This window comes from Dasypus novemcinctus, chromosome 10 (genome assembly GCF_030445035.2).
Source record: "Dasypus novemcinctus isolate mDasNov1 chromosome 10, mDasNov1.1.hap2, whole genome shotgun sequence".
Lineage (NCBI taxonomy): Eukaryota > Metazoa > Chordata > Mammalia > Cingulata > Dasypodidae > Dasypus > Dasypus novemcinctus.
The window spans coordinates 99,618,729-99,636,215 of NC_080682.1; the positions used below are offsets into that span (position 1 = coordinate 99,618,729).

At 35.3% G+C, this 17,487-nt stretch overlaps 1 protein-coding gene and 1 pseudogene across 1 annotated transcript; one reads left to right on the forward strand and one right to left on the reverse strand.

The window, feature by feature from the left end:
• Positions 1 to 1,697: 1,697 nt before the first annotated feature.
• Positions 1,698 to 2,636, reverse strand: OR51A7 (olfactory receptor family 51 subfamily A member 7). The gene has a single exon (XM_004447285.3). The coding sequence runs from the start codon at positions 2,634 to 2,636 to the stop codon at positions 1,698 to 1,700; it is 939 nt and encodes a 312-aa protein (XP_004447342.2).
• An 8,277-nt stretch (positions 2,637 to 10,913) lies between these two features.
• LOC101429518 (olfactory receptor 51A7-like) lies at positions 10,914 to 16,974 on the forward strand (annotated as a pseudogene).
• Positions 16,975 to 17,487: the final 513 nt, after the last annotated feature.

The following is a 17,487-nucleotide window of genomic DNA, read 5'->3' on the forward strand; positions in this document are numbered from 1 at the left end:
CTGGAATGATTTGATCAATAAAATAAATAAAGTATTATTGGGTTATAACCCCAAAATATAAAATAATATTCATGATTCATGCTTTATAATATTGAAAAAAAATTTTAAATAGGGGAGAACAGATAAATTCCCCATGCAGAATCACAAATAATTTATGTACATACTATTGGAAGTGGAACATAACTCCAAATTCCTTAAGTACGGGACTAAATGACCTCTTTCAAAAGAGTTCAATATGGAAAGGGGTTGGGAAAAGAGTAACTTTACAGTAAACAAACCTGGCAAACACAACTTCAGGCTGGTGATTGAGGTAAATATCACCAGGGATGTCATGCTGGTTGTATGAACTCTTGATATGATGTGATGAAGATGACAATTAATCTTTATGACTTTCCTCTTCAAAACGTACATAACATCAGACTAATCATGAGAAGAACATCAGAAATATCCCAAAAGATGGACATTCTGCAAAAAAAACTGACCTATACTCCTCAGAAATATCAAGATCACCAAAAACATTGCAAGTCTGAATAACTGTCACAGCCAAGAGGAGCCTAAGGAGACATGATGACTAAATGTAAGGTGATGCTCTGGTTAGGATACTAGAACAGGAAAAGGAAAGCCTAAGGAAATCTGAATGAAGTACAGACTTTAGTTAAAAATAATGCATCAATATTGGTTCATTAATTGTGGCAAATGCATCATACTAATGTGCGAGGTTAATAATAGGAGGAGTTGGATATAAAGTATATGGGAACTTTCTGTATTTATAAATTTTATGAAAATCTAAAACTGTGCTAAAAATAAAGTTTATTTAAAGCATTAGAAGGACAGGGAATTTTTTTTACAAAAGGCACAGAAAAAAGACAACAGTGAAAGCAAAGGTAGTTTTAAGTTATTTTTTAGATGCTTACTGGAGTTTATAAATTTCTTAAAAGGTACATAATTGTCTTATAACAACAAAAAATCTAAATGCTTTTGCTCTTTCTATCCCTGCCTATCAACATTCATCACCTCACACAGGTATTGTTACAAGAATTTCCCCCTGACCTCCCTTCTTCATCTCTCTCAAATTCAATCCATCTTATTCATGCTGTTTAGACAAATTGTTCTTAAAATTAGATTCATCATGTCACATGCTTATTGTAGAAACTCAGTTGTCTCCCAGTACCCCCTGAATTTAGATTTTTAAAACTTTCTAGGCATTCCAAATCCATTCATACTATCCAAACTTATCCTCAATATTTGCAAAATCATCTTCTCAATTCTAGTATGGCTAATATCCTCAGTTGCTGCTATCCAATATATTTCTGACTCATCCCCCCTTGCTAATTTTGCTCTCCTTAATAGTAGAGTTATTGTACCTTGTATATTTTAATAAATGCTAGTTGAATCATAATCTCAATATGTTCAAATTCTACCTGTTCTTTAATGGCTGACTCAAATCCAAATGTTCCATTCAATACTTTGTTTCAATTCTCCTTAAAATGTTAACTAAACCTCTAGGAATCTTCATATATTTCTTTATTGCTCTTTTCTCCTTTAATATTGATCTCTGACTTTATTATAAATTCTGGACATGCCTTTTCACTATCCGCTACCACTCCTTCATTATGTAGTGACCATCATAGCATTGGACACATAGGAGGTGACAAGTGCTTGTTCATTGATAATTCACCACCTCACTATTCAAGTTCTTATCTCCTACATATGTGAAGCCACTTCCCCAAGATTTTCTCCCGGATCTGTCTGGTCTTAATGGAGTACACAACGGGGTTCATCAGGGGCGGCACCAACAAGAATGTATCTGCAATCAAAAGCAAAACAAGGGGGTTTTTGTGCTTGGCAAAGCGATGCAAGGCAGCCAGAGTGGTGATGGGTACGTAGAAGATGAGCACAGCACAGATGTGGGACACACAGGTGTTGAGAGCCTTGAGTCTCTCTGCCAGAGATGCAATGCTAAGTACAGTCCTCAAAATTAGCATATATGACAGCACAATCAATGCCAAGTCCAGCATAGTACAGAGAGCAACAAAAAAGCCATAGATGACATTAATCTTGATGTCAGAGCAAGCCAGTTTCATGGTATCCTGATGAAGACAGTATGAGTGAGAAAGAAGATTCTTCTGACAATATTTTAACCTCCTGAGAATGAAGGGGAGTGGGAGAACTAGGAGAATGCTCCTAATAGTTAAGATCAGTCCCATTTTAACAGCCCTGTTGCTGGTAAGACTAGAACTGTATCTCAGGGGATTGTGAATGGCAAGAAAGCGATCCACAGACATAATTAGAAGCACTGAGGATTCCATGACCGTGAATCCATGAATGAAGAATTCTTGAGCAAAGCAGGCGTTGGGTGAAATTTCCATGTCATTGAACAAGAAGATCTTCAGCATGGTAGGAAGGGAAGAGAGGGACAGGCCCAGGTCAGAGACAGACAACATGGCAAGGAAATAATACATGGGCTCATGAAGTGAGGGCTCTGTCTTTATGAAAAAGAGAATGGTACAGTTGCCCATGATGGCAACAAGGTACATGAGGCAGATGGGAATGGAAATCCAGATGTGGGCATGTTCCAGTCCTGGGATCCCAATCAGAAGAAAAAGCTGAACCTCAGAGCGATTGAGAACAGACATGATGAGTGGGAATATGAACTCTTTACTCACATAAACAATCTGAAATCACATGAACAAAAAGCACTTAGACATTTATATAAAAGACAGTATTATGGGAATAAGGAGGTATTTTACATAGAATTCTGATAAGTCTATTTAGCATAATAATTCATCAAAGACAATTTTCAAAATTTATCGAGAGTCCTGAAACATGTTCATATATTCCACTGGCAATTTCATTTCTAAAAATGTATCCTAGGGTGGTGGTCATCCAACATTTTGGCCCAATTTATAAAACAAATTAAACGAGTTGCTTTGACTGAATTAGCTGTGGAACACCAAGACTCTTTCCCACTTGCCTTTTTCTAAACAATATTCAGCAATCCACATGTTAGCTCCACAAGTCTTGAGAACTTCATGGAAGACAATTTGAAAATAATATTCTCAGAAAATAATCAGATAACTAAAAATATCTACATGTTAGTAAACTTTAAACGGTAGAAACTAAATGTATAGACTAATTTAAGTCCTAAGCTTATGAGGTAGGTAATTATTATTCGCATGTTATACATAAGTAAATATATGAATTACATCAAGAATTGTATGAAGATGAACACAAAGTTATCAGTTCAAATATACTTGCCACATCTTTCTTTAGCTTAGTTAGCTGTTTAAGCTATTTGAACTTCTGTTTTTAAATCTGTAAAGTGAAGGCAATCTTGGTAGATTTTTTATATTTACAAATATTTATGAAGTGCCAAGTACAAACTTAGGCTTATGAAACAAATAAGATGCATTTTTGAATATTAATATTCATGACAGGATGTTTTCCAATAGAACATGAGGGAGAACTAAAGCAGTAGATAGACACTAGGGAGAATCCATACTGTCTCCACATGTAAACTCCTGAAGGAAATATAATAGGTCCTTGCTTACACAACTACAGGCCATGCTTCAGATCATTATTTCAAAGAAAAGTGTGAAGTGTTGCAGTATCAAGTGGGTGTTCATTACATCTCCATTCAGATGACCAATTTAGTCCAAGAAATTCTAAATGAAACAAAAATCAAAATTTCCCTTTGTAATTTAAAAATTGGAACTCCAACTAAAATAACCTAATTCTGTTTTTATATCCTCTATTAAAAAAGCACAAATGATATTTTCTAAAATAAACCATACAATACTATAACGTACTGCCAAATTTATGGGCTTAAAGATACCCCAATGTTGAATGCATGGGTATAAAATACTAGAGAAACAAAAATACTGAATATGACTGTAATGTAGCCTATGTTTAGTAAGTGTGCTGATTAAATCCATAAATAATGCAAATAATGAATTGAATAATTCCATTTGCAAAGTAATGGCAAAGGTGAAAAAGTACTTAATTTTAGCCAATGGAAGGCTAAAGCCCACTGGACATTCTTTGGAGAATTATTTATATTTCAGATTGCAAGATAAAAAGATTAGCACTCTTCAGTGGCAAATAGAATACACTGGGAATTAATTGGTGTTGGGGTGGAATTAATTGGTCTCTTCTTAAATGACAATTGATTGTAAATTAGTATTATATTTTGAAATTCTTCTGAGAACAGCTTAGACAGACATAAAAAATGACAAGCAAACCTGGACCAATTTATTTTACTTTTTCTGGGTCCTAGATAACCAGATCTGTTTGTCAGCTAAATGGAGTCATAGCCTCTAGACAGGAGTTCCTCAACAATTAGGCCATGTCTTATTTACCTCCCACATGGCACTGAACCAACTGCAAACTGCAGAGAATGTTTTGGAAATGGTAATATATTTGTCAAATGTCATGAAAATCATCCTGTGTGTAATCTGCTAAAGTATGCCTACTTATCAAATTTGTTTCTGAGCCCTCCTGCGCAGGAGTAGTAGAAAAGTTTGCATTTCCAACAGATCTTATTCCCTTTCCTGTACTCTTTTGCTTGAGGTATATTGACTTACATTTTTAAAATTGTGCCTTTTTTGTGCATGTTTACTATGGAAATTTCTACACTGTTTTATCACTTCATGTTCTCTTGTCTCCCTCCTACCCCAACACCACTACCATATACCCACACCCTGCTGCCAAATACTGACAAGCATAAGTGGGCTTTTATTTCTCTTTACATCCTTGTTATCTGCATGGTGCCTGAAATATAGCACTCTCAGAAGGATTAATAATAATGGAAGAAATGTAAAATAAGTAAAATTATTTCTCGGTATTTCACTCTACCTTCATAATCAACAGCTAAGGGATATTGATGACCAATCCATGCACTCAGATTTAAATGGTAAATTCATTCTTAAACAGAATATGCAGTTGGACACGGAGTGTGAACTTCAGGAGAGATATCTCAACAGAACTGTCAATCTGGAAGTATTCACACCATAATTGCTATCTGAACTGATGGGAGTAGATGAAATTACCTAGGAAAAATGTGCAAAATGCAAAATTTAAGCCTCAGAGAGAACTCCAAAGAGAAGCAAAATTATTGAAGAGAATTTCACAAAAGACTGTCCTGAGGGCTAAGAGAAAACTAGGAGGTTGGGATATAGGGAATGACAAAAGAAGAGAAAACTTTAGGAAGAGTTGTCCTCAGATAAAAGGTTGCCCAAATAGATCTCTAAGAATTCCCATTCTGTAAGGTACTAATTCAGTCCTCAAGACTGGTGTACAAAAGTTTAGGACTTCAAGCAGATGTTTTCTTTTCTGTGAAATACTGTAAGCAACAGTTCTTAAAGGGCTATTTAAAACAAAAAATATATATATAATCACTAACATAAAGAAGATAATCATTAAATCCTCGGTATTAATAATTATTTCAACTAAATTTCCCCTACCATCCCTTCTAGACATCAAATTCTGGACTGGCCAAACAGGATTTTTCCTTTTTATTAAATTGATGATAAAGATATTTTTATTTGTCATATTAGTGAGTAAATGAGACCCAGAGGTTTAAACATCAGATCGTGCAACCCCACCTACCCTCATATATACATGTGCGTACATGCCCATATACACACACAAGCTATTTCCTCATCCTCCCTGTCGTCTTTTCTTCAGATATAAGTTCTTTGATAAAGTGCTAGTTTTAGGGTTCCAAAGGGGTTTTTAGCTCCTTGTACTTGCCAAAACTTAGACACTCACCTTAAGATAGATAAGGACCTTATCGACTGATAAGGACAAGTATTTAGTCCATACTGGAAAATTTACTGCCCTCCACTTTCACCTGGGCTTTATTTAGATGTTCCTACTTCTGTTTTCCTCAGAGGTGTAAACCTTTGGGAACATTAGAAAATAAACTTCGTTTCTAGACTCACAGTAAATTAACACAGGCTGGGGCTAAGATATTAACTCTCGGGTACCCAGAAATGCCTATAGGATTTAGAGACAAATTTTGAATTAAGACAAATGAGCAACTCTTACAAACTATAGGTAACTAAAAATTACAATTTCTAGAAATCACACTATTTCTGGCATCAAATTGATAAAAACCTTAATGAGTTATTAACCAAAACATAATGGGATCTCACCCAAATTATTATTTTGAATTTATTTAGCCTGTTTCATATCTTGGTTTAAGAAAGTGGATTCTTCAGGTCAGTAACTAACCTTTCACAATGTAAATGTTTACATAATATTACTGTATGTGGGATAAACTGAATGCTTGTTACATACATCCCTGAAACCTAGGGATGATCTCAGTAATTCAATTTCTTAAGAAGCATTGACAATGCTTAAACTTGCTACCACAAAAGCAGGGTAAATCCAGGAAGGAAGAAGTAAGGAAGGGTGCATAGTTAATAGAAGAAGCTTGACATGTAGCATTCATGAAGATCGGGCATTAAAATAAGAGGCTTTTGGTGACTACTGAGGAAGATGTCAGATTAGGGAGTTTCATGACCCAGTCTTTCCACCAAAATAAATATTAAGCAGAGAGGAACTATCTGAAACAACTATTTCAAAATTCCAGAGGCCAGAAGAATACTGTATAGCATTCAGGGAAGAGCAGGAAGAGGGTGATAAAGTTAGTAAAGAATTTTAAACTGCTCTCTCAGTGAAGCAGCTACTAGCACCGTCTCATAGCAGGTCACTGTGGGGTCCAATTCCTGGCTAGCTGCTGGTGACAGAAAAGAGCAGAAAAAGCCCCCCCCCCACCCCCACCCCCTCCTCCCCAGGCTCAGGGGACAAAGTCTGCAGCAGGCACCCTCCAGGATAGGAGGATAGGGGTGGAGTTAGTGGAGATTTACTGATGCAGGGCTCCCTGAGGGCTGTGGGAGAAATTTACCTGGGCATACCAGGAAAGCTTAGATTTAGGTATCTGTCAGAAAAGTTTTAGTACACTTCTTCACTGCCTCCACAGGGCACTATGGAGCTGGTCTTTCCTCCTTCATGGGCACCTGGCCCTATTTTGGCTGGAGAAGACTGATATGGGAAACTCCTTCCTGTGGTAATACTCTTCCAGAATTAGTCCTCCAGGCAAAAGCAGCATAAGACAAGGAAAGGAGTATAAAACCTATAGAGGCAGACAGTCTAGGACAAAGGCCTGCCAACTTCAAATACCCAGGAGAAGGGGGTTTGTTCCTTGAGAAATAGAGAACAACCAAACTCCTGCAAACAGGAAAACTTTAAAACAACTAAAACAAAAGTCCAGGACAAGACAGAGGCCCAGAAAGACAGGGAAAACCATGCACACTTAATTTGCCTTGGGCAGAGGTTCTTGATAGGAGGACTGCAGCTCAAGAAAATTTCTATCCTATCACCAGCTGGTTACAAAACCAAGAAACAGATATCCCAGGGAGCAAAGTCCAGAGTTAACATTTTAAAATATTAAAATATAGTGTGCAACAAAAGAGTGTAAGACAAACAAAGAAACAGGGAATAGTGGCCTATCCAAAGGAAGAAGATAAAAATACAAAAACACCATAGAAGAAGATGGGGATGTGGACACACAGAATAAAGCCTTTAAAAATGAACTTAAAAGTACTCAAGGAAATGAAGTACAGAGAAAGAACTTAAGGATATCAGGCACAAATGAATGAGCAATATTAGAGTTTAAGTAAAGAGATGGAAATTTTAAAAAGAAACCAAACAGAACTATTGGACTACTAGAGTTGAAGACCACAATAACTAAAATGAAAAAAAAAAAAAAATGCCCAGTAGGGGTTCAAGAAAGATTGGAGCTGGCAGAATAAATAATCTGTAAACTTAAAGATAAGACACACAGAATGAGTCAATTGAAGGAGCAGAAAGAATAAAGAACTATGAAGAGTGAAAATAGCCTAAAACAGCTATGCAACACCATCAGGTATCCCAATATATGCATTATGAGAGATCCATAAAGAGAAGAAAGGGAGAAAGGAGCAGAAGGAATAGTCAAAGAAATAATCATAGAGAAATTACCAAACCTTGGAAAAGATGTGAATATGCACATCCAAGAAGAGAACACCAAACAGGGTAAACATGAAAAATACATACCTCATAAACACCTCATTGTATATTGAATACATAAGCAAATGCAATGACAAGGAGATAATTCTGAAACTGCAAGAGAAAAGCAACATGTTTATGTACAAGGGAGGCCCAGTTAGATTGACTGCTGATTACTTATTAGAAATCATGGAGGCAGGAAGGTAGTGGGTTGAAATACTTAGTGCCAAGGGAAAAAAACAGTGCCAGCCAAGAATTGTAAATCTAGCTAGACTCTTTTTCAAAAATGATGGAGAGATTAAGCCATTCTCAGATAAACAAAAGCTGAGGGAGTTCATCACCACTAGACCTGCCCTGAAGCCGTGCTTAAGAGAATTCTTGAGACTGAAAGCAAAGGACTCTAGAGAGTGTTTCAAAGCAGCATAAAGAAATAAAAACCTGTGGTAGAGGAAATCATTTGGGTAATTATAAATTCCAGTAACATTGTATTGTATTGTTTGGTATGTAACTCCAGTTCTCCCTTACTATAGGTGCTAAAATGCAAAGGCATAAAAAGTAATGATAAATCTAGGTCTTCAGACATACAATGTACAAAGAGGTAAGTGGAAACAAACACAAATAGTGCGTGTATACATGGATATAGGAAATGTATATGTGCATGCTATTAATGTTTCATTGGTATCAAGCCAAATATAATTGTTATATATTTAGGAAGTGAAATTTTAAATCCCATGGTAAACACAAGGAAAGCAAATGAAAATATATCCAGATATAAAGGAGAAGACACTCAATGTGATACAAGAAAAGAAAGAAATAAATAGAAAAGTAGCATTAATGGATGTGAGGCACAAAAGAGATACGAGGCTTATAAAGGCTAAATAGCAAAATTGCAGGAGAATGTTCCACATTATCAGTAGTGAGTTTAAGTGTAAATGCCTTAAACTCTTCAGTCCAAAAGCAGAGATTGGGATAATGGTTAAAAAAACATGACCCAGCTATATGCTGTCTGAAAAAGACTCACATTAAAGTAAAAATACAAGTAAGTTGATGGTGAAAGGATAGAAAAAAATATACCATGCAAGCAGTAACCAATTAATATCATAATAATATAAGATAAAAGACTTGAAGTCAAAAACAATTACAAGGGAAAGAGATGGTTATTACATACTGATAAAGGGGACAATTCAACAGGAAGATCTCACAATTATAAATAAATATGCACCAAACAGCAGATCCCCAAAATATATGAGGTGAATACTAACAGATTTGAAGGGAGAAATTGACAGTTCCAGATTAATAGTAGGAGATTTTAATACACCACTCTCAAAAGTGGATAGAGAGGAGCGGATGTGACTCAAGCAGTTGAACACTTGCTTCACATATGCAAGATCCTGAGTTCGGTTCCCATCCCTCCTAAAAAAAAATGTATAGAACATCTAATCAGAAGCTCAATAAGGAAGTACAAGACCTGAATAAGACACTAACAGAACAAAACAAAACAAAAAAACTAGACTTAAGAGACATATATAGAACCCAACACCCAATGAAAACAGAATACATATTCTTCTCACATGCACACGAGTCATTCTCTGGGAAAGATGATATGGTAGATCACAAAAAAATTCTCAATAAATATGAAAATATTTAAATCATGCAATGTATATTCTCCTACTACAGCAGAATGAAACTAGATATTAATATTGAGAAAAAAGGGAAAATTCACAAATATGTGGAAATTAAACAACATACTATTGAATAACCAATAGTTGAAAGAAGAAATCAGAAGTGAAATTTGAAAATATCCTAAGGTGTGTGAAAATGAAAATATACCAAAACTTATGGGATTCAGTGAAGGCAGTTGTTATGGGGGAAATTTGTAGCTCTAAATTTTAACATTAAAAAAAAGAGAAAGATGTCAATCAGAGACCTAACTTCAAAACTGGAAAAATGAGAAAAAGAAGAGTGAAGTAACCCAATGTGAGCAGAAGGATGGGAATGACAAGGACTAGAGCAGAGATAAATGAAATAACAAAAATCTATAAAGAGAATTAAAAAAAAACAAAAGTTGGTTCTTTGTAAAGGTCAGTAAAATTGCCAAACCTTTAGCTAGACTGACAAAGAAAATGAGAGAATACAAATAACAAAAATCAGAATTGAAAAGGGAAGCATTACTACCAAATGCACTGAAATAAAAAGGCTTATAAATGTATGTTATGAAAACTATAGGCCAGTATATTTAGACATCCTAGATGAAATGGACAATTTCTTAGAGACACACTCACTACATTGACTCAAGAAGAAATAGAAGATCTCAACAAACTAATTACTAGTAGAGAGATTGAATCATTTATCAAAAAATTCCAAACAAATAAAACCCCAAGATCAGATGGCTTCATGGGTGAATTCTACCAAACATATAACTTAAATCCAGTTATAAGCAAACTCTTCCAAAAATTGAACTGGAAGGAACACTACCTACTCATTATATGAGGCCAACAACACCCTCATAACAAAGTCAAGTAAAGATACCACAAGAGAAAAAGAAAAAAAAGGGAAAACTACAGACAGATATCTCTTATGAATATAGATGCAAAACTCCTCAACAAAATACCAGCAAACCAAATCCAATAGCATATTCAAAAAATTATACACCATGATCGACTGGGATTTATCCTTGGTATATAAGATTGGTTCAACATAAGAAAATCAATCAATGTGTAATACACCATATTAATAGAATGATGGGGAAAAATACCACACGATCATTTCAATTCATGCAGAAAAGGTATTTGACAAAATACAGCACTCTTTTTTTGATAAAAACACTTAGAACACTAGGAATAGAAGGAAACTTCCTCAACATGATAAAGGTCATGTATGAAAAGCCCATAGCCAACATCCTATTTAATGGTAAAAGACAGAAATCTTTCCCTCTAAGATAAGGAAAAAGACAAGGATGCCACGGTCACCACTGTTATTCAACATTGTACTGGAAGTTGTTGCTAGAGTAATTAGGCAAGAAAGAGAAATAAAAGACAACCAAATTAGAAAGGAAGAAATAAAAACCTTCTCTATTTGCAGATAGTATGATCCTATATCCAGAAAATCCTGAAAATTCCACAACTAAGATCAGAGGGCTAATATATGAATTCAGCAAAGTGACATGGTATAAGATCAACACGATAAAAATCAGTAGTGTTTCTATACACACACAATGAATAATCAGAAGAAGAAATTTTTTAAAAATCCATTCACAATAGCAACTAAAAGAATCAAATATCTAGTAATAAATCTATCCAAGGATATAAAGTCTTGTACATAGAAAGCTATAATACAATATTAAAATAAATGTCTATTCAAGTCTTTTGCCCATTTTTATATTGGGCTATTTGTCTTTCTGTTGTTGAGCTGAAGGATTTCTTTATGTATTCTGGATATTTAACCCTTATCAAATACGTGGTTTTCAAATATTTTTCCCATTGTGTATGTTTTCATGTTATTTTCATGATAAAGTCCTCTGAGCCATAATTTTTAAAAAATTTGGTGAATTCTCATTTATCTATTTTTTTCTTCTATTGCCATGCTTTTGTGTGTAAAGTATAAGAAACAATAGCCTAACACAAGATCCTGAAGATGCTTCCCTACGTTATCTTCTAGGAGTTTGATAATCTTTGTGATTTCATCTTTAACCCATTGGTTGTTTAAGAATATTTTGTTTAACTTCCCACATATTTGTGAATTTTCAATTTCTCCCTCTGTTTTTGATATGTAGTTTCATTCCACTGTAATCAAAGAAGATACTACATGTGATTTTACTATTTTTGAATTTATTGAAACTTGTTTTATCACCTAAGATATAGTCTTTGCTGGAGAATAATCCATGTGCACTTGAGAAAAATATGTATTTTGTCTGTTGGGTGAATTGCTCTAAATATATGTCTGTTCTAAATATATTTCTAGTTAGTTTAGAGTATCATGCAAATCTCCTGTTTCCTTATTGATCTTCTGTCTAGGTGTTCTAGCCATTATTGAAAGTAGTATAACTCCCTACTATTAACATATGACTGTGTATTTTCTCTTCAAATATATTAGCATTTGCTTCATGTATTTTGAGGGTCTGCTGTTAAGTGTATACATATTTATAATTCTGTCTTGCTGAATTGACCTTTTACCAGTATAAAATGATCATATCTTTCCGTCACAACAGTGTTAGAATAAAAGTCTATTTTATCTGATATTAGTGTAGCCACCTCAGCTATCTTTTTTTATATCCTTTCATTTTCAGCCTACCTATGATTTTGAATTTAGAGGAAGTCTTGTGTAAACAGTTATATTTTGATCATGCTTTTTTAAGCATTCTACCAATCTCTGACTTTTGATTGGAGAGTTTAATCAATTTACATTTAAAATACCTACTCTTATTTCAGGACTTTATTCTGTCATTTTGCTATTAATATTTAGTAAATTTTTTACCTTTTTTATCCATCAATTCTTCCATTAATGCTTAAATTCATATTTATTTGACTAGATGGTAATGAATGCATATCATTCAGAAATCCTGGACTTTGATATGACTGCAATAATGTATTGAAACTTTAGGTTTTTGGTTTTTACCTTACAGAGGTGGTGAGTGCATTGTGTATTTGAAAGAAGAGCTCAGCGGATATGTTTGAGCTGTTGTTGATAAAAATAGCACTATTAATTCCAACTATCTTCTTTTAATAATAGAATTCATGGTTTTTGCTTCGAAGGAAGGCATAGAGGTATACAAAATAAATTAGTTCCCACAGATTAACAAAATAAATATCATAATTTTCTATAGAACAATCAAAGAAAATGAGTGCAAGGAAGTCATAAGAAACTGAAATCCTGAGAGCTATGAGCCCTTCATATTTGAACTGAGAGAAACAGCAGCAAACCCACACAGCATAAATACAAATAACAACCTACTTAGGCACATCATTGTCCAACTCTGAAAAACAAAATAAAATGAGATATTAAAATCAGACAGAAAAGAAAATATTTTACATATAGAAGAATCGTAAGACTAATAGCTGACTTACCATCAGAAAAATGCAAGACTGAAGACAATGGAATTACAATTTGAAAGTGCTGAAAGACACCTCTTTCAACTGCTATTCAATATCTGTCATAATTATCTTCTAAAAACTGAAGCAAAATATATACTTTTACAGGTTAAAAATACCTGCAGGGAGCAGGTGTGGCTCAGTGGTTGAGTGCCTGGTTCCTATGTACCAGTTTCAATCCCCAGTACCTCTCTTCCCCCCCAAAAATATGATAGATTTCACAGCAAGCAGTCCTGTACTACAACAAATATCAAAAGAATCTATCAGACTGAAGTAAAATAATGCAAAGTAGAATGTCATAGTTCAGAAAGAAATGAAGAATGCCAAAAGGGGTAAATATATGAGTGAATATAAAATTTTTCTCCTCTTAATTTCTGGAAAATATAATTTACTGTTAGAAGTAAAATAATTAAAATGTATTGTGAGGTTTACAATATAATTAGAAATAATATTTTACAATTACATATAAGACAAAAATGAGGTAAATGGAAATATAATACTAAATTACATAGGCATTGTTATAATATTCAAGGTAGACTGTGATAAATTAAGGATCCATATCATAATCCCAGGAGAAAACTGCTTTAAAAAATAGAACAAATATGTAAGCTAAAAAATGCAGTTGAGGAGAGAAATAGAATACTGAAAGCTATTTGATTTAACTTAAAGTCAGGAAAGCTGCAACAAAGAACAATAAAAAGATAGGACAAATAAAATAATGATAGTCTAGACTAAGAACTATGTGCATCTTTAATTCTAGAATATAAAATGGTCTAGAGACTCAAATTACAAAACAACAATATCACACTGGATTAAAATATGCTGATTACAAAGATTCACTTGAAATAGAAAGACACAGATCAAGAGTAAAAGAATGGAAAAATATGTATCATGTCTAACATGGCTAACAAGTATATATGGTCAGTGTGGGTGTATTATTATCAGAACATATGGTAGGAAGTATCACCAGATATTTTAATTTCCTTTGACGCTCAAGCAAATACCATGCAGTGGGTCAGCTTAAACAATGAGAATTTACTTAGCTCATAGTTTGGAGGAAAAAAAGAAAGTCCCAGCCAACATATAATCAAAGTGATTATTCCTGAAGACTGGAGTCTTGGGCTGTCTGTGGCCATACTTCATTTGGACTCCTCTGTCATGTGGCAGTATACTTTGTGGTCCCTTCCTGGTCTCTCCCTGGACTTTCCCTTTTCTTTTTTATTCTGTTGATGTCCATCTTCACTTTCTATAGCTTTCTCTCTTTGTCTGAATTTCATTCCACTTATAAAGGTCTCCTGTAATAGGATTAAGACCTGATTGGGTTGAGCCACACCTTAACTGAAGTAACCTCATAAAAAAGATCCTATTTACAATGGGTTCGCATCCACTGGAAGGGCTAATATTTAAAAACAAGTTTTGATGGGGTACATACAGCTCCAAACCACCACACCAAGGAAAAAAGATATCTTTCAATGATAAAATGGTCACTTCATCAAGAAATTATAGCAGTCCTAAATGTGTATCCATGTAAAACGAAAACTTCAAAATACATGAAGAAAAAAATTAACAGATATGAAAAGAAAAAAAGACAAATCCACAGATTGGCGTTTTTAGCATTCCTTTGGTTGATGTTTCTTTCAAAACATGCATATGTAAAAATGTATTGTGCCGTGCATTTCATATTTATGTACTTTAGTATAGTATAGTTATATTATATTTGAAAAATAAGAAAATATCTTCCTTGACAATAAGAAGAGGAGAATCAGCACCAATTAAGAAATGGTGGCGGTGAACTTGGCCCAGTGGTTAGGGCATCCGTCTACTACATGGAAGGTCTGCGGTTCAAACTCCGGGCCTCCTTGACCCGTGTGGAGCTGGCCCACTCGCAGTGCTGATGTGCGCAAGGAGTGCTGGTGTTACTCAGGGATGTCCCCCGCATAGAGGAGCCCCACGTGCAAGGAGTGCACCCTGTAAGGAGAGCCACCCAGCGCAAAAGAGTGCAGCCTGCCCAGGAATGGTGTTGCACACACAGAGAGCTGACACAAGATGACGCAACCAAAAGAAACACAGATTCCCGTGCCACTGACAACAACAGAAACAGACAAAGAAGACGCAGCAAATAGAGACAGAGAGCAGACAACTGGGGTGGGAGTGGGGGGGGAGGGGAGAGAAATAAATCTTTAAAAAAAAAAAGAAATAGTGAGCTTAAAATAATGTATCAATTAATTTTGGATTAAACTATTTCCTGCTAGCCGCAACTAATCTCTGGGAAAAACTTTCCTTGAGATGTTCAAGTCTCCAAAAGCTTTGATCTGTCCCATTCTGTCTCTGTCATGGTCTCCTTTGGGAAAAATCAATGATTTGAGATTGTAGTCCTGATCCAGGCCTTCTTTTGGGAATTTCTAGGAAATTTCTCCAGGAAACAATTTGTTTATAGAGTCCAGCAGAACTAGAGGATTTGTTGTCCCACAAGATAAAATTTTACAAACTGTAAGCTTGTGTAGTCTGTGATCTATGGATAAAACAATGAGTCCACAGATAAGGGGCACTGAGGCTGGGATGCCTACCCCTTAAATTAATTTCTTTTACCTATATAGTTAAGTGGTAAGTACAGAGGCACCCTAAATTACTCTTTTTTGTAACATGGTGTTTTCTACTGAAATGTGTTTGAAACATAGGTACTCCAAGAACTGGGGCTTGAAGAGGGTAGCGAGTAAAGGTGACAAAAATGGAATTTCCAGAATTTCTATATTAAAGAGGCTTAGGGGTAGAGAATGTGGTTGCGGTGGGAAATGGAAGGGATTGTCTTAGAGCTATGTTTGCATAACAACCAGATCGTTTTACTTATATTGGAGAAGTAAATTAACATTGAGAAGGTGCTAAATCCCCCATTCACTATCCTGTAACACTGGCAGTCTTTGACCTGAGGGGCTACGTAAGGAACTGTAATGAATAGGGACAAGCTCAAGATAGAACAGAAGTCACTAACCCAGAACCAATGGAAATCAAGCTCATCAACAGAGACAAGTTCTAACCAGGATCTTGGTCTGCAGGGCTTTCCCTGAAATTGTGAGGCTCACACCCCACCTATGTTACTTCTTACATCAGCAATCTCCAAATCTGTTGTCCTGTGGTTGAGATGTGCTTATTTGCATATCTCAGAAGTGATCCAGTTATTCAGGCACAGTTGTCTGCTTTGCTCAAGAAGTTTTCATTCACAGATTCACAGATATGGAATCATCAGTGCTCCTGGTCATGTCTTTCGACCGTATTTTGGCCATACACAACCCTCTGAGATACAGCTCTATCCTTACCAATGCCAGAGTTATCAAAATGAGGGTGGTGTTTCTCATTAAAAGCATGCTCTTTGTACTCCCATTTCCTTTCACTCTCAAAAGATTGACATATTGTAGGAAAAGTCTACTTTCTCACTCCTATTGTCTTCATCAGGATGGAATGAAGCTGGCCTGCACTTCACAGTGCAGTGAACTATTTCTATGGTTTCTTTGTTGCTCTCTGTATGATGTCAAACAGTGTGTTCATCATCGTGCCCGATGTGTTAATTCTGAAGACTGTAATGGGAATAGGATCTCATAAGGAATGACTCAAGGTCCTCAACACCTGTGTTTCTCATATCTGCGCTGTGCCTATCCTTTATGTGCCCATCATTCCTTTGGCCTCCATGCATCACTTTGGGAGGCACAAGTCACCATGAGCCATGATCCTCATTGCTGATATTTTCTTACTAGTGCCACCTCTGATGAACCCCATTGTACACTGCATAAAGAAATGACAAATTGTTGAAAAAATGCTGGGGAAATTGGGTCTAAAATAAAGATATAGGAAAAAATGGAGTAAGGTCATCCATGCTTAGGGAAAAATATTTTTCCAAGCAAAGTGTTATAGATTATTCATTATTTTCTTTCTTAACCATCCTTAGGATCAATACAATATATGGTCAGGGCACTAAATTGTCTTTGAGTTTTCTAAGCTTAGAACTGAAATGCACACTGTGTGGGACAGTTATGCAACATTTTAAAAATAATGAATCAACACATGAATATGGAATTTTAATTACACTGTTTGAAGCACAAGGGTAGTACTAATAGAAGTAGACATTATATCCCCATGCATCCAGAGGATAATGAAGGATCTGGAGGTTAATATATGCTACCCTAACCCAGTTGCTGGTCATCTTTCAGGTGTTTTCTGGACATTGTTTGTTGAGGGGTATTCAGTCAATTTTGGGGGGGATTCTTGATGTCCCATGTAAATGAAAGAAGTCTGTGGTCAATTTTCTTTTGGTTAAGCATCTTTTCCAACTATTTTCAGAAATACACATTGTCAG

Bases quoted from the DNA above. Each gene is read 5' to 3' on its own strand.
- OR51A7 (XM_004447285.3), bottom strand. From the start codon at position 2,636: ATGTCTGTTCTCAATCGCTCTGAGGTTCAGCTTTTTCTTCTGATTGGG.